At 40.9% G+C, this 27,945-nt stretch overlaps 1 protein-coding gene across 2 annotated transcripts; it reads left to right on the top strand.

The window, feature by feature from the left end:
- The first annotated feature begins 454 nt into the window (after positions 1-454).
- Positions 455-27,772, top strand: API5 (apoptosis inhibitor 5). 2 transcript variants are annotated; one of them, XM_062196284.1, is made up of 14 exons: positions 455-648; positions 9,418-9,579; positions 11,297-11,390; positions 11,892-11,957; positions 12,415-12,566; positions 13,710-13,916; positions 14,462-14,566; positions 16,062-16,151; positions 17,222-17,403; positions 18,506-18,599; positions 19,059-19,115; positions 21,502-21,578; positions 22,033-22,169; positions 25,648-27,772. In XM_062196284.1, the coding sequence occupies exons 1-14, from the start codon at positions 580-582 to the stop codon at positions 25,668-25,670; spliced, it is 1,515 nt and encodes a 504-aa protein (XP_062052268.1). In that variant the 5' UTR covers positions 455-579; the 3' UTR covers positions 25,671-27,772. The 2 variants fall into 2 exon arrangements, with proteins under 2 accessions (XP_062052268.1, XP_062052267.1); XM_062196283.1 differs by having other exon boundaries at positions 25,643-27,772.
- The last annotated feature ends 173 nt before the right edge of the window (positions 27,773-27,945 follow it).

The following is a 27,945-nucleotide window of genomic DNA, read 5'->3' as shown; positions in this document are numbered from 1 at the left end:
TGACTTTCACACTTCTTTAGTTTGGCAGACAAACTAAATGGTATGGAAATGCTTCTTGTTAACCAGCGGACCCGCTACCCCCTATTGCCACAAACATTATGTTGCCTTCCTTGAGTCACAAGGAAAGGCAGTTTGTGACTTCTCACACAGTTCACATTTCCCCCTCTTATTCTCTCTCTCTCCCTCCCTTTAAGACGACTTTTCTGGCCAATGGAAGACCTCTGAAGGGCAGAAACGCAATTATCTTTCTGTTTTCCCCCATCCATCAATCTCTCGCAGATGGGATCTTGCCAACGAACTCCAACTTGATCGTCCTTGTTGCTTTTTGCACCTCCAAGCGATAGAGGGCGACAAAACGCCAGGTGGCGCATTGCTGCCAATGAAGGCCGCTCCCGACGCACACGTCTTTACGTAGACGTTGGGGGCGGAGCCGCCCAGTGCGCGGTGACTGGCGGCGGCCCTGGCGGCAGCTGGCGGCGTAATAGTGCGGCTGGTGGGCTTGGAGAAGTTCCGAGGCGGCGGTGGCGGCGCCGGCGACGACGACCAGAGCAGGAGCGGGCCCTGGGCTTGGCGCTCACCATGCCGACGGTGGAGGAGCTTTACCGCAACTATGGCATTCTAGCGGATGCCACGGAGCAAGTGGGGCAGGTGAGTCCCCGGGCGGCCTGCAGGGCCCGGCGCTCCGCGGCCTCTGGAAAGTGCCGCCTGCCGCGCTCCCCGGTCCGGGCGGCGGCGGCGGCTTCTGCTTTGCGCCTGCTCCTCCAGGAGCCGGCCCGGGCTTTGTCGTTAGAGTGAGGCGGTCTCTGGGAGTGTGGACTCGGCATCGGTGAAGAGAGCGGGCCCCTGGATCCCGGGCTTCTCGGTCTTGCCGATGAGTGAGTTCCTTCAGCCTGGCGTCGGGGCTGTCCTGGAGCTTCGCCCTGTGGGTTTCTGTTTAAGTCTTTTTTGCTTTGCGGGTGGAGCTCAGGTTCCTCGAAGATGGGATCGGGAGTTGACCTCGCGAGATCCTAACATGCCTTTTGGGGGGGGGGGGGGGGTTAAAGGGTGCTACTGTTTTAGGAAAAGTGCTAAGGAAACAAGTTGGTGAGGATCGGAGGAGGGACCGCTTCGTCCAGATTTCTCTTACTGAATGGGTGATGGTGGTTTTGTTTGAGCGCCTGCCGGGCTCTGTAGGGACTGATGCAAAGATCCGTGCTCTCCTGGAACGTCCGTCTGAGATAGGGCTCGTTTAATTGAATGAAAAGCGCTATGAAAGAGAAGTATGGCAACGGAGAGGAGGGGGATGCCGTTCTAAGCAGAGGCTGGGAAGAGTCCTGTGCTGTGTTTACCGCCGTCTCGGCAGCGGTGAATTGTCCACGGATGGTTTAGTTCTTTGTGTGGGTGTCCAGGGCCAGGAGTACACTGAACTGAGGAGTGGCTAAGGGGTTGGGCAGGTGTGTTCTTGGGAGCAGAACCAGGGTCTCCGGGAGGTAACCTTGACTGTGTTAGAAGCCCCAGGCCCTTGTTGGTTGCCTCTGCATTGACTTCCCTGGAGCTCAAAGCGGAAGGTGCTGGAGCCCAGTGGCCTTACCAAGGCCGTGGCAGGCCCTGTGCGTCTGCTTCTCTGGATGTGTGTAGTTCAGGCAGAGACTTGCGGAGGGTCGGGGCCTCGCTGTAGCTTGATCTGGAATTGTGAACACACTGAGTTCAAGTGGCAGATGGTTCTCCTTCCCCACTTACTTCCATTTCACTAGGACAGTGTATCAGTGATGATCATGGGGTGTGCTACGTCCCTTCTGAAAGAAATTTTCTGTCCATTAGGAGAACGTGGTGGGGAGGGAGAATAGAGTTCATCGTAGTTTGATTTCTGTTGTGCTTCCTGGAAGGAGCTAGTGAAGGTAGTGTAGGATCATCATGTAAATTGTGGGTCCGGAAAGATTGTAACAAGTTGTTCCAGGTTAATTTGACTTTGTTGCATATCACCAGTTTGTTGAAGGTGCTCTCTCAAAGCGATTTATTTATTTACTTGTTTATTTTAAAGATCTTGTTTTTTAATTTATTTGAAAGGCCTAATCAACAGAGAGGAGGAGAGAAAGAAAGAGAGTGATCCCATCTGTTGCTTCACTCCCCAGATGACTGCAACAGCCACAGCTGTACGAGGCGGAAGCCAGGGGCCTGGAACTTCATCTGGGTCTCCTGTGTGGGTGCAGGAGCCCAAGCACTATGACCACCAACTTCCATCGCCTTCCCAGGCGCAGTAGCAGGGAGCCAGATCGGGAGTGGAGCAGCTGGGTCTCAAACTGGCGCCCGCATGGGATGCCGTCGTCACAGGCTGCTGCCTAATCTGACACAACGCCAGGCCCACTCTCACAACTACAACATTAGGACTCTTCCAGGGAAGATTTGACAGTGGTGCCGTCCATTTCCCCTCCTCTCACTTTAGCTGGAAGAGGGAAAAGCTTGACAGCCACCTCCCTTAGAGTGCGTTAGGACAGATAGGAGCCCAGCTGTGATATATACGTGCTGTGGATCCTAGACGGGTGCTCCTCTTTCCCTCTTAGGTCATCTTTAATTATAAAAACCAAATTGAATCGACAGTTCTCCCCAAGAATTAACAAACATCTTTCACAAGCAAAGTCTGCTATTAATTTAGGGAGAGTGTTTAAGAGGCAAGTTTGTGGAAAACGAGAGGGACCCTTCCATCCAAGCTTTAATGAGGACCCAGTTTCATTTATTCAGTACTCTTTTAAGAGTTGTTTATTTTAAGGCAGAGTGACAGAATGGAAAGAGATTTTCCATTCCCTGGTTTACTAAATGCTGCCAACTGCCAGGGCTGGGCCAAGCCAAAACCAGGAGCCCCAGCAGCTCCATCCAGGTCATCTCTTGTGGTTGTCTGGATTCGAGTACTTGAGCCATCATCTGCTATCTTCCTAGGGGCATTAGCAAGAAGCTGGATCAGAAGTGGAGTAACCAGGGGGCCAGTGCTGTGGTGGAGCAGGTGAAGCTACCACCTGCAATGCAGGCATCCCACATAGGTGCCAGTTCATGTCCCAGCTGCTCCATTTCCGAACCAGCTCCCTGCTAATGGCCTGGAAAAAGCAGCAGAAGATGGACCAAGTGTTTGGGCCCCTGCCACCCACAAGGGAGATCTGTATGAAGCTCTTGGCTTCTGGCTTCAGCCTGGCCCCTGTGGTATCTGAAATAAATCTTTTTGAAAAAAGGAGAAGTGAGCCGGCACCGCAGCTCACTAGGCTAATCCTCCACCTGTGGCACCGGCACCCCGGGTTCTAGTCCCGGTCAGGGCGCTGGATTCTGTCCCGGTTGCTCCTCTTCCAGGCCAGCTCTCTGCTGTGGCCCGGGAGTGAAGTGGAGGATGGCCCAGGTCCTTGGGCCCTGCACCCGCATGGGAGACCAGGAGAAGCACCTGGCTCCTGGCTTCGGATCAGCGCGGTGTGCCAGCCATTGGAGGGTGAACCAACAGCAAAAGGAAGACCTTTCTCTCTGTCTCTCTCTCACTGTCCACTCTGCCTGTCAAAAAAAAAAAAGAAGTGATGAAGTAACCAAGACTCAAATGAGGCGCTCTGTCGTAGGGGATGCTAGAGCTCCAAGTGACAGTGTAACCCTCTGCACAACACCCACCCTTCAGGACAGTTTTTGAGCCCCTACCATGTATCAGACACTGTTCTGAGCGCTGGAATTTCGCATGATTCCCTAGAGATGATGGGTCGTCAGTGCCTGGGTGACATGCAATGATTACAACAAAAAGATCTCTGCAGAATGGAGAGTGATTTGCTTGGGCTCAAGCAGTGAATTCTGGGAGAACGGAAGCTGGACAAACATAATGCCTACTAATTCTGCTCTATTTTGTAATACATTTTCCCTTTTAGAGAAAGTGCCTTCCTGAAACTACTTGTCAGAAAAGATGGTGGTTTTAGGATGTTGCTTGTAATATGAACTAACAAAGGCAAGAACTCACTTAACAGAGAGGATACCATTTCACTGTTTGCGAAGGAAAGAACCTCATTTACATTTTGGTGTAGCAAAGCCTGATTTCCGTGTTAACTTACAGTCTTTCAATCAAGACGTAGATTTCCTGGCAGTTACCTGTTGGGACGCTTTTGGGGTCATACTTGAACATCCTAACCTGTTATCTAATTTTCAGCCTTTGCCAGAGGAGGCAGTACCACAGTTGCTAACGTCGCTGCCACTGTGCCCCTGCTGTTGTCAGGACTCCTGCCAGACCAGTACCATCTGAGTGCTAAGGAATAATACAAGTCCTCTGAGATGTCACCAGCCAGTTTCCCTCAAGCAAATCAGACCCTTGCTTTTTTTGCTCAGAACTATGTTTGTATTTATTGGTAGTATTTCAGACTTATGTTTCATTTCACATGAGGACTTCTGTTGCTACCATACTGGATTGTGAAATCTTAAGATTAGGGTTAATACCATCTTTTTATCTAAGTATTCATTTTCTTCTCTGTACCTGTACTTTTAGATTGATTTTCTCTATCCTTTGCCCTTCAGTAGACAATTTTTCTTCAAAGATGAAGAAGGAAAAGGTATCTTGGGTGAATTACTTTATACACATGTGCATATGAGCATGTATTTTTTTTAATTAGCTAAAAGCAGATGAGTGGTAAGTTCTAAAGTAAAGTATTGTTAATACCTCACAACCTTGCAGCCCTTCTGTTATCCATTCTTCCTCTTGGATGTCCCATATTCCAGTTACTCAGCCTGCTCTTCCTCTGCTCTGGTACTCCTTGCTCTGTGTTCCTTTATGTATGAGGCCCCTGCTCTGCCCCACTCTGCACAGGGCCCCCAAGAAGCCTTAATACAGCAACTTCACCATTGCTTTAAATTGCTTCATTTTTTTATGAATTTGCTAACTTTGAAATATAGATATTCAATTTTATGTTATATGGACAAAAATCTTAAAAGTTTAAAAAAAAATACATCAGACACCTGTTAAAGGACTGTGGCAGTAGAGCTGATCCTAAATTAGCTCAGTGTCTGTTGTTCTCCATGTCATACCAGAGAAGTGTAGCTGAAATAAAATTCTATAAAATAATGTTATATTCCTTGGAGGCTGTACCCTGGACCCAAATGTAGCTTTTCCTGACAAGTCATTGACCGCTTACATATGTTGACTGTAGTTTGATGATCACTAACATGGATACTTTTTTTTTTTTTAATTTATTTGACAGGTAGAGTTATAGACAGTGAGAGAGAGAGAGAGAAAGGTATTCCTTCCGTTGGTTCACTGTCCAAATGGCCACTACGGCCGGCACTGCACCGATCCAAAGCCAGGAGCCAGGTGCTTCTTCTTGGTCTCCCATGCGGGTGCAGGGGCCCAGGCACTTGGGCCATCCTCCATTGCCCTCCCGGGCTACAGCAGAGAGCTAGACTGGAAGAGGAGCACCTGGACTAGAACCCAGCACCCATATGGGATGCTGGCGCCATGGATACTTTTAAGTTATGCTTTCTACATTAGATAATAAAAAGTACACCCAAAAAACAGCTTTAGAAATGCAGTAGATCGCTTCTCGGCCTTTTGGCTAAGATCAAGTGTAGAAATGCAGTAGAAGTATTCACAGGGGACAGTCATTTAGCCTAAGAGTTAAGACGCCTTCCCCCCACCACCATCTCATATCAGAGAGCCTAGGTTAAACATCTGACTCATTTGCCTGCTAATTGAGACCCTGGAAGGCAGAGTGATTGCTCAAGTAATTGGGTTCCTGCCACCCACATGGGAGACATGCTTAATATTTGCTGGCTCCCGACTTCGGTCCCTAGCTGTTGGCTAGTGAACCAGTAGATGGGATCCCTCCCTCTTTCTCTCAAGAGAAGAGAGGAGAGGAGAGGGAGGGGAGGGGAGGGGAGGGGAGGGGAGGAGAGGAGAGGAGAGGGAAATAAAGACAATTTTAAAGTATTTTCAATTACAGACTTCTTGTTAGTATCACAAATTTGTATGTCCAACTGAAACAGTTATAATTAGAAGAAATATTCAGTGCTGTGTACTATTTGGAATGTTTGTTGTAGTAACAATCCTGCCTCTCACTAAATCAGTGGGATCTCTAGAAATAATCACTGTTGTAGTGGTTTCTACTTTGAGAAGCTGAAGTAGTAACTATTTAGGGAGATTCGGTAAAAATTATTTTCCCAATGCTACAGTGAGAAGACAGATCACTCAGAGCTGGCAAGGAAGAAAGTCATTCTGCATTAAAGGGGAACTGGTGAAGTCTGGTGGTAAAAACTGCTAAATTATCTGCCCTCAGTCGACACTCTGATTTCTACTTTGAGTATGTTGAAATGCCTTAACTTTGCAAGGGACTTGCTCTGCTTGGGACTCAGTGCCGATGTGGAAACTTTATTTACAGCTTAAATTTTACCTTTAGCAGTCCTAGATCTGGCAAGTTCTAGGACTTCAAGTTCTAGGGGACTCCCCCATTTTAAGATCTCAAAACAAAGTAGAAACACTTTAGAAGCTTGATTCGGAGCCCAGCAGAACTGTGTTCAGGTCCTGCATCTGCTATTTAATGTACTGTGTGATTTTCACTTCTGTGAGCCTTGCTTTCCTCATCTGAAAAGCAGGGTTGTTAGTAAAACCTATTGTGAGGCCAGCGCCGCGCCTCACTAGGCTTATCCTCCACTTGCAGCACCGGCACCCCGGGTTCTAGTCCCGGTTGGGGCGCCGGGCCTGTCCTGGTTGCTCCTCTTCTAGTCCAGCTCTCTGCTGTGGCCTGGAAAGGCAGTGGAGGATGGCCTAAGTGCTTGGGCCCTGCATCCACCTGGGAGACCAGGAGGAAGCACCTGGCTCCTGGCTTTGGATCGGCGAAGCGCGTCGGCTCTGACGGCCATTTGGGGGGTGAATCAACGGAAGGAAGACCTTTCTCTCTGTCTCTCTCTCTCACTGTCTAACTCTGCCTGTCAAAAAAGAAAAAAAAAAAAAATTGTGAGACATATCTTCAACACTTCACTAGTCCCTGGAAGACTTGCATAATTGTTATTAATGATTCCTTTTTGTTTGGATTCCAGACTTGATTTCAGGCACGAACTTTTCATTGAATGTATGGTGTTTTTTCAGGTGATTTATAAGTGTCTATAAAGCTTTAGGTGAAAGGAAATTAGATTTGTGATACCTTGCAAAAATTAAGGATATCAGCAGTAACTGTTACAGACTTTGGTTTTGTGAAGTCTGCCTAGAAGCTATGAGGCACACCACAGGAATGTGAAGTGGTGGAGAAGTTGGTACACAAGTGTAATACATTTTGGAGTAGTGACTCCTGAGGAACGATGCTGTCTGCATTACCTGAGGAAGCTAAACTTACAGAAATGTGTTGTTTAGGAGTCGGTGTTCTATTTAGTATGTCAATCACTTAGCATCTGGTATTTTGTTTTATTTGATATATTGTCTATGAGATTTTTGAGATTCTGTCATACATTGAATGTTTATTAGTGATTTCCCCCCTTTTTTTTTTAAGATTTATTTATTTATTTATTTATTTGAAAGAGTTACACAGAGAGGAGAGGCAGAGAGAGAGAGAGAGGTCTTCCATCCGCTGGTTCACTCCCCAGTTGGCTGCAACGGCCAGAGCTGCACCGATCTGAAGCCAGTCCCAGTGATTCCCTCTTGATGGCATGAGGTTACTTAGAACATTCCTTATACTCTGCTGTGGATTCATCTTAAAAGTTTTGATCATGGCCAGCGCCATGGCTCAATAGGCTAATCCTCTGCCTGCAGTGCCAGCACACCAGGTTCTAGTCCCGGTTGGGGCACCGGATTCTGTCCCGGTTGCCCCTTCCAGTCCAGCTCTCCTCTGTGGCCCGCGAAGGCAATGGAGGATGGCCCAAGTGCTTGGGCCCTGCACCCGTATGGGAGACCAGGAGAAGCACCTGGCTCCTAGCTTCAGATCAGCACGGTGTGCTGGCCGCAGCGGCCATTGGAAGGTGAACCAACGGTAAAAAGAAGACCTTTCTCTCTGTCTCTCTCTTTCTCACTGTCCACTCTGCCTGTCCAAAAAAAAAAAAAAAAAAAAAAGTTTTGATTATTCATCCAAACTTTGTGTATTTATGACTGCTGTTTGTCCCTTTGACCAACATCATTTAACAAAAGGACTGGCTTGGAACAAGTTTATAACAAAGATTAGGAACTTGTTGATTCTTCCCATATGAGTTTCTGAAGGAAAGCACTTAAGTTTTTTGAAGAAAACAATCTTCAAATGCATTGCTCTAATACATGATGTTAGAATCTGTCTTGACCCAACACTGGCCATTTGAATAACTTGTTACCACTTTGAAAACACTGTGAAGCTGTGCCTCCCAACCTTTGTGGAACTAGCTAATTTTGGGATTATATTCCTTCTACCTACCTTAAGATGCTGATTAGAAACAGGTAAATTTTTATGTTTAAGTAAATTGTAATACATTATTTGAGAATTCTGTGGTATTCAGTATAAGGGTTTTTTTCCTAATATTTTTACTTATTTTTATTTGAGAGAGAGAGTTACAGACAGAGAGATGGAGAGACAGAGAGAAAGATCTTCATTCTGCTGGTTCACTCCCCAAGTGGCCGCAATGATCGGAGATGGGCCAAATCAAAGCCAGAAGCTAGGAGCTTCCTCCAGGTCTCCCACGTGGGTACAGGGGCCAAAGCACTTGGGCCATCCTCTGCTGCTTTCCCAAGCCATAGCAGAGAGCTGGATTGGAAGAGCAGCTGAGACATGAACATATGGGATGCCGGTGCCACAGGCAGAGGCTTAGCCTACTTTGCCACGGCACCAGCCCTCCACAGGGTTTTTTGGTTTGTATTGTTTTTTAAGATTTATTTATTTAAAAGGCAGAGTTCCAGATAGATCTTCTATTTACTGGTTCACTCCCCAAGAGGCTGCAAGGGCCAGAGCTGAGTGGATCTGGAGCCAGGAACCTCTTTCTGGTCTTCCATGAGGGTGGCAGGGACCCAAGCACTTGGGCCATATTCCACTGCTTTCTGAAGCGCATTAGGAGGGAGCTGGTTCAAAGTGCAGCAGCCGGGACTTGAACTCTCTCCCTCATGCCCATATGGGATGCTGGCATTGCAGGCAGTGGCTTTACCCACTATGCCACAGCATGGACCCCTCATTACAGTTTTTTTTAGGTATAGTATAGTCACAAGGGTAAGATCAGTGGTGATTAGAATGAGAAATGTTGAACATTAACATACTTGTTCCGCTTTTTCCTCTTAAAATTAGTTATCCTTCTCCCTACTCTTAACAAAAAGGAGAGAGTGAAGAAGAAACAGGGTGGGAAGATGGGTGTCTGATTTAAGCAATAAAACACCACAAATAAGCACTGTTTCTTAGCCTGTATAAAAATTTAAAGCAGACTTGAAAATGTTAGTCTTTTACTTAGCTTCCTATCTTTCAAATTTGTGTTTCTTTTCTTTTTTACTCTTTCTTCCAGCATAAAGATGCCTATCAAGTAATACTGGATGGTGTGAAAGGTGGTACTAAGGAAAAACGACTAGCAGCTCAGTTTATCCCAAAGTTCTTTAAGCATTTTCCAGAACTGGCTGATTCTGCTATCAATGCACAGTTAGACCTCTGTGAAGATGAAGATGTATCTGTAAGTTTATGATTGATGCTTTTCAGCAAGCTTTCAAGTGTTTCTGTGCATGGCTAACATAATTAGAGTAGCACTCAGATCAGCACACAATAAAATATGACAGTATGGCCTGGCATGGCACCATATCCAGGTTTAAATCTACACTTGAGAAAATATATTAGCTTTCTATATTAGAAAATATATTAGAATATATATTTATACTATATATAAATATTAATAAATATAGATATATAATATATAAATATATTTTTATAAAATATATTAGAAAATATATCACGACCTTTCAGTGGAGAAAAACACATAAAATCACAAAATGCTTTGTTTCACTTATCTGTTATCCAGTTAAAAATGGATTGTGGCCGGCGCCGCGGCTCAATAGGCTAATCCTCCTCTTTTTTTTTTTTTTTTTTTTTTTTGACAGGCAGAGTGGACAGTGAGAGAGACAGAGAGAAAGGTTTTCCTTTTTGCCGTTGGTTCACCCTCCAATGGCCACTGCGGCCGGCGCATCTCGCTGATCCGAAGCCAGGAGCCAGGTGCTTCTCCTGGTCTCCCATGCGGGTGCAGGGCCCAAGGACTTGGGCCATCCTTCACTGCACTCCTGGACCATAGCAGAGAGCTGGCCTGGAAGAGGGGCAACCGGGATAGAATCCGGCGCCCCAACTGGGACTAGAACCCGGTGTGCCGGCGCCGCAAGGCGGAGGATTAGCCTGTTAAGCCACAGCGCCGGCCCTAATCCTCCTCCTTGTAGCGCCGGCACACCGGGTTCTAGTCCCAGTCGGGGTGCCGGATTCTATCCCGGTTGCCCCTCTTCCAGGCCAGCTCTCTGCTGTGGCCCGGGAGTGCAGTGGAGGATGGCCCAAGTGCTTGGGCCCTGCACCCCATGGGAGACCTGGAGAAGCACCTGGCTCCTGCCATCGAATCAGTGCGGTGCGCCAGCCGCAGCGCGCCAGCCGTGGCGGCTATTGGAGGGTGAACCAACGCTAAAGGAAGACCTTTCTCTCTGTCTCTCTCTCTCACTGTCCACTCTTCCTGTCAAAAAAAAAAAAAAAAATGGATGTGGCTCTTTTTCACAGATTTATTCATTGTGCATATGAAATTAGATTGTTGGTTTTTAATCATTTTGTGCTTGCCTGAATATTTCCATAATAAAATGTAGCTTTGACAGTCTTACGTATTTTACTTAACAGAAAAATAATAGGTCTCTGTAATTATATATAATTAAATAAGGAAAAATAGTCTCTCTTATGTAAAACCTTGTAAGCCAAGATTGGTATTTGGAATTAAGCACACAGAATAATCTATAAATGTAGTATTAAGTAATCAATATTTAATATTCTACAATAGTTACCAGATATAACTGCCACAGTAGCTATTGTTTAGGAATACTCTATTGTATGCCCATTGGGAGTAAAAACCTCAACAGTTGTATAAAATTGGTAGAAAAATTGTCATTTATAATCTTCAAAAATCTGTTTATTCTAGTCAGGTATTATAATTAGCATTCCTTCCTACTACATTTTGTTTGATTTATCCCATGAAGGTTAAATGTTAAACTGTAGTAAGTTCTTTTTTTAAATTCTGGAACTCTGAAGTTTGTGTTTTTGTGACTCATCTGCTCCTAATTTTGGTGTGTCTGTGGTTTTAGTTTTCCTAAAAAGTTTGAGTTTCTTGTTGTGATGCTAGCATTCGGTCATTTTCCGTTTGTAATCGTGACCAGATTCGACGACAAGCAATTAAAGAGCTGCCTCAGTTTGCTACTGGAGAAAATCTTCCCCGGGTGGCGGACATACTAACCCAGCTTTTGCAGACAGGTAAGGAGTTTTATTACTGCCTTTTTACCTAAATGGAATTTCTGTCTGATTTAGTTACTGTTTTCAGCTCTGTGTATGGGGGTTGGGCGGTGAGGGTAGTACTGAATGAAGATCCTACCCCATAGAGATGAAACATTCCATTCAGAAGTTAGAAGGTAAACAACTTCTGATGATGTAATTCCTCATTGTGTTTTGTTTTTCGTTCTGTTTATAAAGATGTAATGACTGGGTTGTCACTGGAATTTTTACGCATCCTATCCCACCCCTCATCCCTACCCCTAATTTCCTGTAATTTCTTAATTGTACCACCTTGACATAAAAGTTACTCAGGTATGCCAGACCCAGCACTCTGCCCTTATAAAAGAAGCTGTAGCTTTTTGGTGAATTGTATCGTTTTAAGTTTCGTGTCAGTATAGTCTGTGAAAACTGTGTTGAATCTCAAGTTTGAAAATAGTAATATTTTTCATTTATTTTATATTATGTCACTTTTTCTCTACCTAGATGACTCTGCAGAATTTAACTTAGTGAATAATGCCCTATTAAGTATATTTAAGATGGATGCAAAAGGTAAGGCCTGTTTGTATTCTGAATTATGTATGATGCCTAAAAAATCCGAGAATTGGCATAACTCATTAAGTATAAAGTCTGAGGTTCACCCAGGTATTCTGGAAAAGTCTTCACTCAAGATGTTTAGGACTAGAAAACCCAGCAGAAATAACTGCAAAAATAGATCAAACTTTCCATTAGAAATCTGTGGGGAAACTCCCTTTTGACACTTTAAAAGAAATTTTTCCAAAATACCTGAGTTCTATTAATGATAGAAAGGAAAATCAGGCTCAAGGTAACCCATGTAATCACTCCTAGGTCTGGGACTGTAGAAATTTCAAACTCACTATAACCTGTATTGATAGCATGCAGTATGTTTGTTAATTTGTTTGAGAAGAAATACTACAAATGGAGTTAAATTGAAAAACCTTATTACACTATAGAATTGACTTACTACAGACAGTGTTTTGTTTTGCAGGGACTTTAGGGGGCTTATTCAGCCAAATACTTCAAGGAGAGGACATTGTTAGAGAAAGAGCAATTAAATTCCTTTCTACAAAACTTAAGACTTTACCAGATGAAGTCTTAACAAAGGAAGTGGAGGAGCTTATACTAACTGAATCCAAAAAGGTATGCCTCAGTCATCGTGTTGTAGAAGTTCTCTAAAGCAAAAGAACGGATTTGAAATTGGCAGTATTCATCAGTGCTCTGTGTGGCTTGTGTATAAAATGGAACGTTCCACAAGAACCACCATAAAACTTCTTCAACTTCTTTTTACATTGTAGTGAGTACTTGTCACTCATAGTGATGAGTCACTGAGTTAATTTAAAGGAATATAATCAAGTCTAAATCTTTTATAGTGATGGTTCAGAATTTGTACATACCTTAGGATGTTGTAGAAATTACCTCCTTCAGGAAACTTGCTGTAATTTCTACTCTTCTCTCCCATCTCAGGGTATTCTCTTATCAGTATTCTAGATCATTTCAAAATGGAATATATTATCATATTGAAATGAAATGACCTCTTTTTTTTATTCTACCTCATGACACTCTGTACTCTTCAGGGGTGAGACCATGTTTATTTGTGCTCCCAACATCGAGCATAATTACAGATGCTAGGATTGGCAGGATTGTCACAATTAACTTTTACTCACTTAAAGTGCAAGACCTTGGGAATAATAAACTTTTTAAAATATGCTCAAGATGATTCAGTGTTTTCTCTGTTAATAGAGAAATTGATGATTTTTTTTTTTTTCCAGCTACAGGAAAGGAATGGCTCTGCTAATGGGAGTATCAGAATATTTCACCCATGTGTGTTTATAATGTGGTAGAGGTTGTTATGCTCCCTTGGTCAGTGAAAGAAAGCACTGATATGGAGGGCTTAAAATAAGAATTGCACGCTCTCCTACTGAATCTGAGTAGTCTGCTACAGAATTTCTCAACTTTCTTTTATTTACCTCTTTTTGAACATTTTTTTCTTAGCCACTCTCCCAAATTTTGGTGTCTCCGATACATTGTGTAGGTGTTAATGTCATGTGTATCTGTGCTTTGTACATGAAAATGTAAAATTTACCAAGAACCACTTTTTACACCCTTGGAGAATACATGATTTATTCTGCAACTCGATAGACTATAGCTAGACTCTTTTCATCAGTATTTCAGAAACATTGTTACCAAACTGACTTTAGAAGTGAAATAAGTGTGCTACTTTCTTTCAATGTCAGTCTTTCCTATTCAAATGATAAAGGTACTGTTGCTCTGAATTGTCTCTAGGTCTTAGAAGATGTGACTGGTGAAGAATTTGTTCTGTTCATGAAGATATTATCTGGGTTAAAGAGCCTACAGACAGTGAGTGGAAGACAGCAACTTGTAGAGTTGGTTGCCGAACAGGCTGACCTAGAACAGACCTTCAATCCCTCGGATCCAGACTGCGTGGACAGGCTCTTACAGTGCACCCGGCAGGCAGTGCCCCTCTTCTCTGTGAGCTCTTTGTTTTACATAGCTGGCATTTTGATTACTAGTGATAGATATTTCTAATAAATGTTGATTTTGCACATTCTTAAACCATTCAGTAAAAGTATTTTTAACACAAAATTTACGTTACGGAGGTGGGAATTGGGGTTGTGAGAACCCATCACAGCAAGAAATTACTTTAAAGTTTTGCTTAGAGACACTTTAAAAGTGAGAATTTTTCTGTCAGTAGCTTTGTGTCCCCTGGGATGTGCATACTTTGAAAAACACAGTTTAAAGGACTTGTCCTTTTTGAGGTGTCCCCTGAATGTGCCCTGAGAATGAAGGAGGAATTTAAAGATGTGCAGCTATCCCAGTGTTCCAGATGACTTTGCTGTGTAAATTGTTGAGGTTTTCTCTCAGGTGCTCTGGGGTATGCATTTTTTTATATTTGTAGTCATGGTACTTGATGCTGTGAGGCTGAACATTTTTGAATAGCATTCTATAATATTCAAGTGGTTTTTTTTTTTTTTTTTTTTGACAACTCAGTGTTCTTTGGATTTCTTTTTTAACAGAAAAATGTTCATTCTACAAGGTTTGTGACTTACTTCTGTGAGCAGGTTCTCCCTAACCTCAGTACCCTAACTACTCCAGTGGAAGGTCTTGATATACAATTGGAGGTAAGAGAAATTTTAGCTCTGAAAAGGCATTCTCTTATTTTAACAAAAACGTATACTGCTGACTTAGATCTGATTTCTAAGGGCATAATGTAAATGTCTGGTGAGGCTGCCAGTAATCTCCCAAACCAGGAATAATTAATTGCATGGGCATAATATATGCATTTGTTTTAAGTTTGCTCCAAAAGCAAACTTACAATAATGAAAGTCTTTACCTTTGTAGCTTTAATATTTTTAAATAAGGTCTTTAATTCATGACAGTTTGTATCTGTATCTATAACTTTTAGAGCCATAAACTAGGTTAATACAAAGTATCTTTTATTCCTTCTTTTCCAATTAACTGCTCTCCTGCTTTTTTTTTTTTTTTTTTTTTTTTTTTTTTTTCTTTTTTTTTGGACAGGCAGAGTGGATAGTGAGAGAGAGACAGAGAGAAAGGTCTTCCTTTTTGCCGTTGGTTCACCCTCCAATGGCCGCTGCGGCTGGCGCATCTCGCTGATCCGAAGCCAGGAGCCAGGTGCTTCTCCTGGTCTCCCAAGCGGGTGCAGGGCCCAAGCACTTGGGCCATCCTCCACTGCACTCCCGGGCCACAGCAGAGAGCTGGCCTGGAAGGGGGGCAACCGGGATAGAATCCGGCATCCCGACCGGGACTAGAACCCGGTGTGCCGGCGCCACAAGGTGGAGGATTAGCCTGTTGAGCCACGGCGCCGGCCGCTTTCCTGCATTTGTATCTCCAGTGTACACATACACTTTTTTCACATCTGTGATGATGATAAATAAATGCAAATTTTATTTATTAATACTAGAGGACTTCAGAAGTGCATGGAAAATGGAATTTACAGATAAGTTTGGGAGCTAATGCTTAGCCTGCTTAAGATACCTGCATCCCTACCAGAGCACCTGTATTCAGTACGCAGCTCCAGCGTTCTGCTAGTGCAGATTCTGGGAGGCAGCAGTTAGCTGAAGTAATTGGGTTCCTGCCGCCCATGTAGGAGGCCTGGCTCAGCAGAGCCCCAGTCATTGTGGGCAGCTGGGGAATGAACGAGCAGATGGGAGCTCTCACTTTCTCTCTCTCTCCCTCCCTCTGCCTCCCAACTTTAAAAAAGAAAAGTTTATATTTTCATACAGAAATTCCCAAGTGTCTCTTGTAGTACAAACTAGGTTAGTGTATTTGTCATTTCTGCTTTATAATTAGCACTGTCACTGTCAATGCATGGCAGAAAGTCATGTGCATTCTTTCCCTTACTTTTGGATACGTGATCATGAAATCTGGGTTTGCCAGTCTGCTCTGTCGCTGACGTAAATCGTGACTTTGCTGAATCACATAATCTCTGACCTTCACTTCATGAACAGTAAAACAGGGCTGTATCTTTAAGGCTTTTTTCTGGTTCAAACATTATGGTTTTATAAAAGTATCAGTAAAAGTAAGCAAAGGCTTAATTTCATTTCACAGTCCCTGCTCGTTCACAAAGTAGTAGTAATAGTGAATTGTTTGTTGCAGGTATTGAAATTGTTGGCGGAGATGAGTTCATTTTGTGGTGACATGGAGAAGCTAGAAACAAATTTAAGGAAGCTATTTGATAAGTTATTGGTAAGAACTTTTTTTTACTTCCTTATGATGTAGTCAGTTATAGAGCCCCAAAGTCTACTTTGGTATTGATTTCTGAGTTATGGAGAACCAGCTTTTGAAATTTAGATTAAATAATTTTAGCATGAGTTGCTAAAATGGTAGAATTGTCTTTTTAAAATTCTTATTCTTAGCATTTCTTCTTTTGCTGATACTTTATACAAATAAAAAATACTAAACTATAGATGTTTGTGTTATTCCACATCAAAATGATTTTTTGGTCTGTGTAAAAGAAATTATTGCTGATTCTTTCGGTTGTGCCAGATGTCTCAAAACTGAAGTTAGCATTGCAAAAGGTCATTTGTTCCAGACCACCAACTGGGTAATTGCCTAAGGCCAAGTAGCTTCAGCAACCAAGCAGCTAAAGTCTATCATTTCAGTGGTAATTATGGAGAAAATACGCCACCTGAAAGAATCACTGCCTGCATCACTCAGTGCTCTTCTGGTGTGATGTGAGCAGGTGTGCAACGGACACAGGGCCAGGCATCACACCCTTAGCACGAATGGACCCATCCAGCATCTTATCCTTATTCGACCTGTGATACGTGTTGGTTCATTCCAATGCTGATTGAATGCCATTGGTAGCACTTTGAATGTGAAGAGAATCAATACTTAGAGCAGTGTGGACTAATGTTCAGAAAAGATTTTTGAGGTTAACAAAGTGTAGTCATAAAAAGTATCAACTTTCGATGTCAAACCTAGATTCTGACTCCTCAGCTTGTTAACTTTGCTACCACAGGAAAGTTAACCTAAACTCTCTGAACTTCAGTTCCTTCATCTGTGTAAAGTGCCTGATAAAATTAGCTACCTTTGTTTTCATTATTAGTGGCAGGTATAATATAAATTCATAGGGAGAGAGTTGACATGCTAGAGCACTGACCCAACAGAAAAGGCAAATATTACCCAAATTTGTTTTCCATAGTTTTTAATGCTCCATGTCTTAAAAGCATGCCCTACAATTAACTTGAGTATCTGTTTATAATAACTGTAGTGTTTAGAGCAGGTTGCAAACATCTGTGTACTTTCATCCCTAGGAATACATGCCTCTCCCTCCAGAAGAAGCTGAAAACGGGGAGAATGCTGGTAATGAAGAGCCCAAGCTGCAGTTTAGTTATGTCGAGTGCTTATTGTACAGTTTTCATCAGTTGGGCAGAAAACTTCCAGATTTCTTAACAGCCAAACTGAATGCAGAAAAGCTCAAAGATTTCAAAATCAGGTAATAATGATTGAGGTGGTTCAGTCCTTGGCAGACAATGGCTATCTTGAGGCTCCCTAGATTTTGTTTTGTTTTATAAGAGAGTTCTTCCTACCCTGCCTTACCTCAGTGGAAAAGAAGGGAAGATCAAAAAAAAAAAAAAAAAAGCATGTATATAAACATATGACAAATAGGGCATAACAAATCATGAGAGGAAATGAACTTTTGGAAAAAGATCTTGCAGATACCCTCACCTCCCTGGCCCCTAAAATGTGCCTCAGCTGTTTAATTTGATTGATGGTAGTGCCTAGCTTATAGAGTTACAGGTAGTAAATGAAACTGCATGTAAAGCATTTCGCACAATACAAACTGATAATTTGGCATCACTAACAAATGATATTATAAATAGGAAATAGCCCTTGGCAGAAAAAAGGTTTCCCACCCCGACATAGGTGCTGTCGGGAATATCTTACAGTATTATAGTAGGAGCAGCACTGAAGACATCTATATAAGTAGTTTTCCCAAGAACACTTGTATTGGACCATTCCATTAATAAATCAGCTTTTCAATTTTGAGATGCTTGAGCCAAGGGGCTGGTGTTGTGCAGGCAGATTGGGGCACTGCCAGTGACGCAAGCATCTGATATAAACACCACTTCAAGTCTCGGCTGCTTCACCTCCGATCCAGCTCCCTACTACTGGCCTGGGAAAGCAGTGGAAGATGGCTTAAATACTTGTGTCTCTGCCAACCACATGGGAGACCCTGGTGGAGTTCCAGGCTCCTCTCTTCAGTCTGGCCCAGCCTTGGCCGTTGAAGCCATTTTGGGGAGTGAACCAGTGGGTAGATGATCGATCTCTCTCATTCTGCCTTTCAAATAAATAAATCTAAAGGAAGAAAAATGCTTAGCCATAGAGTCACCTGTTACTGTCCTCTACTGTGTCTAAGGCACAGGTTTAATGTGTATTGAAATACTTCATCAAAAATAGGCAATTAAGAAATTACTATTTAAATTATTGGTCATGTAGCCATTTTCTGCACTTGGGACCATTTTGCTACAGTAGAGATCATTTGAATTTAAAAGCAAAATGAAAGAGATCAGTTGCTAATTAAATGCTTCTTTCAGGCTGCAGTACTTTGCGCGAGGCCTGCAAGTTTATATCAGACAACTCCGCCTGGCTCTCCAGGGAAAAACGGGCGATGCCTTGAAAACAGAAGAGGTACAAGTGGCTCACATTTCATACACCGTCCGTTCCATACCAAGCTATATAGGGTTGGACTGGGATTTTTGGCTTTCCCTGCTCTTAATCAGTTTTTATCCTAGTACTAATGAAATATTTTAAATTTTCATTATGTCTTCATGTAGCTTAAACTGATTTCTTTTAAAACAACTCCTTTGTGCATATAATTTACACCTTATTCATTTTTCAAGAAATTGTAGATAACATTTTAATGTACTAAGCTGTCAAGGGATTGTAAGGATTATTTGCTTCTTTGCTATCTCTAGACTTGTGTGGATAATAGAGAAATGAGAATAAGCATAATCTATAGATTCGAACCAAGGAATCCTCTTAACTAGAAGTGATTCTGAAAGAAAAATGTATTCTAATTCTGTATCAGAATAGAATTTGTGCATAGACTTATTGGCATTCTAACTTAATTTCGTTTTCCCTTTGCAGAATAAGATTAAAGTCGTGGCATTAAAAATAACAAACAATATCAATGTTTTAATCAAGGTAAATCTTTCCTTTCTTACCTAACCTCCCAGCTACCTAGAAAGTCAGCATAAGAAGTTTTTATGTCTGTTTAGGGGGTGATACCATTTTATTTCCATTTGCCTTTTTGAACAGACATTTCTACAGTATCAGAAAATCATACATTCTTTTATTTGTTTACAAGTTTTACAGAAGATACTGCAAACAAATGGAGGCATGCAAATTTCCTCTGACCCAAAGCATTGAAGCAGATAGATTGAGACTCGGAAATTTCAGTGACTTGAGTTCTGGTGCTCTTCATACTATTGGGTCCTTCTGAATGTCCAGTAAAACCTTGTTTTGCTTACTGTAAGATTAGACATGTGCTATGTAACACATGAAATGTTTTCCTGTGGTCTTTTCTGTAATAAATTGAGTTTTCTGTACTGTAGGCTGGGGTGTACCTTACCACTAAACCATAATTGCCCCTTAGTTCTTCTACCCTTTCAGAGTATGTGCTAAAACAGTATTGTGACCAAATGGGAGAAAGAAATAGAACACTGAGAGCACAAAGCCTGACAGTAACAAAACTGGGGCCAGTGTGCCTTAAAGCTAATCTGGTAAAAGAAGCTGGAGAATCAAGTAGAGGCCATTTGTTGGAGAAAGTAGCAGTGCATTAGACATTGAGGAATGAGTATTATATTGCCAAGTAGAAAGTGAAAAGGCATTGAAAACAAAAGAGGCATGAATACTAACCCACAACTCCTAATGAAATTTTTATGGTAGTCAGTATTTGCTGCAAACCTTAAATATAAACAATGATTGCATTACAGTAAATCCATATACTAAAAGCTGAGATTTAACTTTTTGATAACACAAGTCTACATTGAAGAATATGTTAAATCTAGCAACACTGTTTTGTAACACATGTAGATAAGAAAGTTTCCTGTTCAAGAAACCATAAGTAATCTAAAGATGGCAATAGCAGAAAAGGTGTAAGGGTAAGAGAGATGAGTAAGAACATCAACCCATATGTAGAATGTTTTACCAGAAAAATCCTGAAATCTTTAACTTGGGTATGAATGTGTGATATCATCAATTTTTGTTTTAGGGAAAGCACAGGAAAAACTGATGTACTTTGATCCATCTTTGGGATTTTTTTTTTTTTTTTTTTTTTTTTTTTTGACAGGGAGAGTTAAACACAGAGAGAGACAGAGAAAGGTCTTCCTTTTCCGTTGGTTCACCCCCCAAATGGCTGCTAAGGCCGGTGCACTGTGCTGATCCGAAGCCAGGAGCCAGGTGCTTCCTCCTGGTCTCCCATATGGGTGCAGGGCCCAAGCACTTGGGCCATCCTCCACTGCCTTCCCAGGCCACAGCAGAGAGCTGGACTGGAAGAGGAGCAACTTGGACAGAATCCGGCACCCCAACTGGGACTAGAACCCCAGGGTGCTGGCGCCACAGGCGGAGGATTAGCGAAGTGGGCCACGGTGCTGGCCAATCTTTGGAATTTTTTACACTCTTTAGTTTCTTAGACTCATCTAATTCCAGGACTTCACTGAATTTCCAAACTGTGCTTCAGTTTCCCATTGTTACCTGAGATTTTAAGTGGTTGAAATTGAAGTCTTCCCTTTCTTCTTCATGCAGCCCCTTTCTTAGTCAACACTAATATCATAGGCCATCATACAGCAGCTAAAAAAACTCAAGCATTTTTTATTCAAAGCATGTTATATTGGCCATATATATAGAAGGAGGTGATTTTTATTAGTATACTGTTTTGCCTGGGAAAAAAAGTTTAATACACTTTAACTTACTTATAAAAATTAAGGAGCTACGAGAAATGTTTGGTTTAAATACTTTGGATAAATGTATTTAGAAATCCATTCATTGCTTTAAAGATGAGGTCAGATTATTTCAACTCTGAATTAACATTTAAATTCAGCAAATGTTTGCATTTCTACCATATGCTGATAACTTGGAATTTAAATCTTACAGTCTTTTCCCTTATTGATAACTTATAGATATTGTGGAGAGGGTATAATTACCCAAGACTTCTGATTTTGAATCACTTAAAAATTTATAAAAGCAAATGCAGATTGCATCATTGTGCTTTCCTTAAAGCACCCCAGTGATAAAGTCTGTGCCAAAGGAAATACTTGTTGGTAAATAGTGATATTTTATCCTGAAACTTGAAATGCTATTTAGAAAAGAAAAAAAAAATCCTGCAGTTTAAGGATTTTTCACAAAATTGTGTTAATGAAGATATGATAGGTGAGATTTATAAAAATATTGCAGTTTTATGTGGATGCCTATTTTAATGTCAACACAACTAAAGCGGTTAAAGCTTCCTCTCTACACTTTAAGATGAGTCCGTTTCCTTCTCTGCCACCACCAAATATATTAGAAATCCTGTCTGATTTTGTCTCTGCAGGATCTTTTCCATATTCCACCTTCCTATAAGAGTACAGTAACATTATCCTGGAAACCTGTACAGAAGGTTGAGATTGGGTAAGAAATATATTTAAAGTTCTATTTACTATACAAAAGATTAGTTACTAGATAAAATGTTATTAATATGTGAAAGGATTATTAGAAGCATGACTCTGAGTACACTGTCTAGTATGAATTTTTATAAAACAAACTAGTAGAGTATAAGCCTGGAACTTTTCAGGCTTATTTGGATTTTTAAATTAACTAGACTCTTCTGACAAGTTTTATCAAATGAGTTAGCTGCATGAAAGTCTGAAACTATACATTTCAGCTTATTTAAGCCTTATAAATTTTCTCTGACAATATTTGTGTAAACAGTTCATGCTTAACTTAACATTAAGGATTGTTGCCTCTTTCCTCGTGTAACTGTCCTCTTTAGGCTGTATTTCATAGCTGTTACGCTATGTTATAAATTTCTTGATCGCTTCTAGGATAACATGTTTTTTTAATTGTGTTCCTCCAACTATTAAAGGCAGAAGAGAGCCAGTGAAGATACAACTTCAGGTTCACCACCCAAGAAGTCTCCAGCAGGACCAAAAAGGGATGCCAGACAGATCTATAATCCTCCCAGTGGGAAATACAGCAGCAATTTGAGCAATTTTAATTATGGTGAGCGTTTCCGTTTGGGTAGAAGCAATGCAAGAGATTAGGCAGAAATTGTGTTGCCTTGATTTTAGTTGTTAATCATATGTAATATAGCTCTGTCAGATGACTTTTGGAGTTAACTTGAGGAACTAGAGCTATTGGGGACAGTATCCATTTCTCGCTAACTGATCCTTGTGGGCCCACTGAATCAAGCATGCAACACTAAGAACTTAAAAAAAACAAACCTCTTGTTTTCGATGAACCAGTAAAAACAAATGAAGTTGGTAAACCATCCTTTCCTTTTTTCTTTGTTCTAGCTTCAAAGCAAGACACTTTGTGCATTCTCCCTCAGGGATGGGTATAGCTTCTGGCAGGTATATAGTGTTAATGATCTTTCTCTGACCTTGTCAGCCAGCTGCTTACCCTCCCAGCTTCTGTAGGTAGTTCAAAAGAAATTACAGGAGAGAAGTCAGAGGTTCAGGCACTGTCTGGGAAGGAAGATGTGTTCTGCCGCACTCTCACCCACTGTCCAGAGTGAAGTGCTTCCCACTCACATGTAGCCAGGAGAGTTTCCCACTCTCCATTCTGTCCTCTGTAGGCCTCTTGAGTCAGAAATGAAGTCTGGGGCAGGCACTTGGTGTAGTAGTTAAGAGGCCAGGTGGGAGGCCTACATCCCATTATCAGTGCCTGAGTTCGAGTCTCAACTCCACTTCCAATCCCAGCTTCTTTAGGCAACAGGTGATGGCTTAAGTCATTGTTTGGGTCCCTGGCCCCTGTGTGGGAGACCTGGATTGAGTCCCTAACACCTGGCTGGCACTGCAGGATTTTGAGGAGTGAACCATTAGATGGAAGCTCTGTCTCTCTGCCTTTCAAGTTAATTCATTAAAAAAAAGATAAATTCTAATACAGCTGTTAAATATATTCTTGAAAAAAAAAATTTTAAGGATGAAATTTAGCTTTCATTGGCTGATTTCCTTTGGGGCGGGCATTTGGTGTAGCCATTAAAACTAGGGATGCCCATATCTCCATTCAGAGTGCCTAGATTTGAGTCCTGACTACTCCTGATTCCATCTTCCTATTGATGCACAGCAGTGATAGCTCAAGTCATTGGGTTCCTGCCACACAATGTGGGAAGCCTGGATTGAGTTCCTGGCTCCCAGCTTCAGCTCTGGCCATTGAAGGCAATTGGGGAGCAAACCAGTGGATGGGAGTTCTTTGTGTCCCTGTGCCTGTCAAATGAAAATTTTCTAAAAAGAGCAGACATACCTGCTCTGCTCCTTTTCTTGCCTAAAAAGACAAAGCTTATTATTACTAGCAGGCAGCCACATATGCTTGTGGTTGGGGTTGGTAACTGATCACAATTAATCTTTAGTACATCTTGAGCCATATATTTTCTGTAGTTTCCAAGGTGAGATTTTTGTGACATTCAGTAAATTCCTCCTGCAGTGGCTGAGTTCCTCTGAGCAAACAGATTATAGAAAGCTAATTTTAGACTGTGAAATGAACTTTTCCACTCCTGTCAGATTCATTTTGAGACTCTAGGAAATATTGCTGAACTCTCACTTGTATAGCAGTGTGGAAATACTCATTTCTTTGCCTTTTTTCTGATCTGAAAACTGAGGATAACATAGAGCTCATACAAGCTTCAATTGAGAATATCTGTGGAAACATTTTGTAAATGGAAAGGACTATATGTTACTTAGTAGCACCAAATATTGTCCTTGTAGGATATACGGTGATATCTGACAGTCCCATTGTTGAAACTTAAGTTACCTCAGATATTAGGAGAATGTGGCTTAAATGAAAGTAATGAAGGAGCTGTGGCAACACACAAGAGAACGGTGTTATTTTTCCATTTCCTTGAGAAATCTGTCCTTAGAATCAGGTAATATACCACATATGGGAAAGATGTGAAAAATGTAGTGCCTTACATTATATGTGATTTTCAGGAAAAAAAAAAAAAAATAAGCAAAGTTTACTGCAGACAAAAATCCCGTCGTCCCAGTTCAGCTCTTTCTGTAGTCTGCAGAGTAACAGAAGGGCACGGTAACCTGTAAAGCAAACTAAAGTGTGATTCTCCTTGTTGGAAAGTAGGAACAAGTGTCTCCCAGTACTTTACATTAATGGGTTTAACATGATTGCCTTATGTATACTGTCAAATAATGCTTTCAAGAGGTGTTTTTTTAACTTTGTTGCACCAATTTGTCAAAAAACAGTTCTCAGTACCACCTGCATTGCTTTAATAACAAGTGTCTGTGGCTTTTGCTTTACAAATACAGTACTGGTCCCCACAAATCAGTTCTATGTTTTTTGACTTGTGTCTTCTAACCTTTTTTGAATATGAGTAATTATTGAACTATAATATTAGTGGGGGACAGTGGTCTTTTTAACAAAAAGAATTAATAATGCAAGCTTTAAACCAATGAAAATGCAAAATGATCTTTTAGGATGAGGTTTCAAAATGAAGAAAATAAAGTGGTTTGTATACCAATTTATAAAAATGTGATGTGGTGGAAAAGCTGACTGGATCAGATCTCATTCTGTCATACAAATAAGTGTTGGCTAAACTGAGGAAAGATCTAGTTGATTTTCTGTCTCAGAGTTGAATTACTTTTCATTTTAGAAACAAAAGACATCAAAACATCACCCTAATCAAAAATTGGGGGAAAAACGGGTTGGGGTGGGAGGATTGCAAAATGATATTTTTCAAGCCACTGAGATTGTGGATCAAAAACAGCAAATCCAAGCTCTTTATTGCTGCTAGCAAGAGATTTGAAACTTCAATGAAGAGATTTGATCTTATTTACATATGATGGAAAGTCCAGCCTTGCTGATAACTTCAGTCATCACTGGAAAGACTCCTTTGAAGGATTATTTATCTGGGGATATGAAAGTGACTGACCAGTGTGGAAAAAAGACTGTTGTTCTGTGTAACACAAGTGACATGATTTCTCCCATTTGTGTGTGTGTATGTGCACTGTGTGTGTGTGTTGGGAAGTTCAAATGGCTGCTGAAGCAGTGAAGAAACTGTCAGCATGTAGTTCTACGTTTATGTAAGTCCAGGCACTTGAAATACAAAGAAATTACATATTTGTTCCATTCCGAAGGTACATTTTTAAAGACCAATGGCTTTTTTTGTTAACTTCATAGTAAGTTATAAAAATTTTTATAGTTTCATTAATTTGGTATCATAGATACTAAAATAAAGAACTAAAAAATGTAATTGTCGTACATTGTCACCTTGAAACTTTGTTAATGGAATACATTTAAATTGAGCACCTCCTGTGAATGGATTTGGTAGCTTGCCATATGTGCTTTAGTATATATGTTGCCCTGGTCTTATTTCCACAGTGAATTTGGGGGCAGGCTAGCAGAATACCAGTTCTGCTTTTATAGGACCTGCTGCTACATTCAGAGCTGTAAGCGACATTTCTTCTGTGTTTGCTGTACCGTGAAGGTCCTGAGCAAGACCTAAACCCTTGTTCGCTTTTTCGTAGAGCAGAGAGGAGCCTTCAGGGGAAGTAGAGGTGGCCGAGGTTGGGGAGCACGAGGAAATCGTAGTCGGGGAAGACTCTACTGAAAAAGACATCACATTCTTCAACATTGTCATGAGCATAATATACTTAAATTCTACTACTTATTGGATTGCCGGGGATGTCCCTTTAAAAGGACTGCTGCCTTCAGCTAAAAACAATGTTCTTTATATACCTTTGTATGTATGATCTACTTTTGTAATAGACCATGATTGTGTCCAAGGTAAAACCACAGCGATATTTTTGGATGCTTTGTCCGCAATCTTGAATTGTTTTTGCAATATCATCATTATTCAAACTTCATATTGTGAATCTTTTACTTTTAAACATCTTGATAATTTGTTATTGAGAGCTGTTCAACTCTAAAATGTAATGAAATTCAGTCTAGTTCTGATATCTTGTAAAGATCATCAGTTTTGATGATTTTCCTCTTCCCTGTTAGTTTTTTGGCCAATATATGGAGAAAAGTAACCATCAATCTTAACATTTTATTTTCATTATTTTTAATAAGCTGCCAAGCCAGTGGTGCAGCATTCCTACCTAGTGTCATAAAAGTGGAATACTTACCAGCTTTCTTAAAATGTAGAAATGACTTTACATTTTTTGGGAGGAAGTAAGTTGCTTTGCATTGCTTACTTAACTCTTCTCCATATATTGTGATACAAACTTTTGAATATGGAGTCTTACTATTTGAATAGAAATGTGTATGTATAATATACATGCACAAGCATATACATATGTGTGTATGTGTGTATATATATATATGCATATATATATATATGCATGCTGTGAAACTTGACTATACAACCTAAATCATTTTTTTAAAATTCCAGGAACGGGTAGTCTTTGACACAGTGATTATCCTTTTGAGGCTGAATCCATTATTGACTTGTTATCTAGGTTTTTACTCCCAGTAGTGAGTCAGTTGCACTTACGTGATTATTGTTATTTAAAACTACAAATAAACAAAGGCTGCATTTTCAAAGACAAATGTTGAGATCCTTGTTGGTGAAATACAGCCAAAATATTGAATCTGATGTACATATAAGTTTCTACAGGATAAGATAGTAGTGTAATTTAGAATTTGGAGATTTAATAACCAGGGCTACCCAAGAAAAGTGACTTGATAACATAGTACCAGTAAGTAAGGGATGTTCTCTCAGTTTGCTTTTGCCACTTTCAAGATTTTAACTTCTCAGGTTATTAATCAAAATTATTGTATAAGTTAGCCAATAGAATCTTTAGGTTAAAACAACCGATGGGAGGTTTGTGGAGTGTTTAATGTCATGGGCATTTTTGATAGCATAGATCCTTTGCTCTCCATTTGAATGTTTCATATGTTTTTGTTCCAGTTAATCTTCCCTCCCCAAGTTTGCTATTCAGGTCAGATTGCCTGAATGACACTTCTAGGAGTTTGATGTATTTTTTGAGGAATTAGTTTGTGATTCCACTGCAGGTGTCTTCACTACCATTATTTCTACACTGGGGGAAAAGCAAAGCCCCTTTGTTTGAATTACTATACATGTTTATGGGGAAAATATTTCTCAAAGACTAGAATGATACAAATGGGCAAAAGAAGTTGGTCAGCTTGGCTATGGAGTGGTGGCAATAATCTCTAAACATTCCAAATGATTCTAAGCTGAACCTAAGCTCCCTAGGAATCTGAACATAGGAACAAGGAACTGTCATTTGAAAACTGTGACCAGCTTGTCTGGACCTCAGAAATAGAGCAGCAAGTGGCCTAAAGCCATTTCTAGTACAGAAACTATTGGGACTACAACTATATAAATTTGAACATGTAATTTTTCCTTTTTTTTTTTTTTAAAGCATATTTGTAAACTCAAAGCTGAGCAGAAGTGATTTTACTTTCTCCAGTTGAATATTATGTTGACTGCATTTCTTCCCTACCACTTTGTGGGTCCCCTTTCCCTTTCTAAGGCAATAGTGTAAAACTTAGGTTATTTTTGCTTCCAAAATTTGAATGGAGATTTCATGCCATGGATTTCTTTTTCTTTTGCAAGGCACCTGTATGTCACTTTGTTCAAATGTAAATGTTCCCTTATGCTTTTGAAATAAATTTCCTTTTGTAATTTTGGTTTGTGTCTTGATGTGTTATAATTACAATAACTCTAGATTCTTCAGTATCCATTAACTTTTATTGATTGTTTCACATGTGACAAGGATTGTGTTAGGCCATGAAAATGTAACAATGGGCAAGACACTGCTCTGCCTCCAGGGAATTCAGTATTGATAGAATCTTGCAAATC

Source organism: Lepus europaeus, chromosome 7, assembly GCF_033115175.1.
Source record: "Lepus europaeus isolate LE1 chromosome 7, mLepTim1.pri, whole genome shotgun sequence".
In the NCBI taxonomy this organism is placed as follows: domain Eukaryota; kingdom Metazoa; phylum Chordata; class Mammalia; order Lagomorpha; family Leporidae; genus Lepus; species Lepus europaeus.
This window is presented reverse-complemented; position numbering and strand designations above follow the sequence as displayed.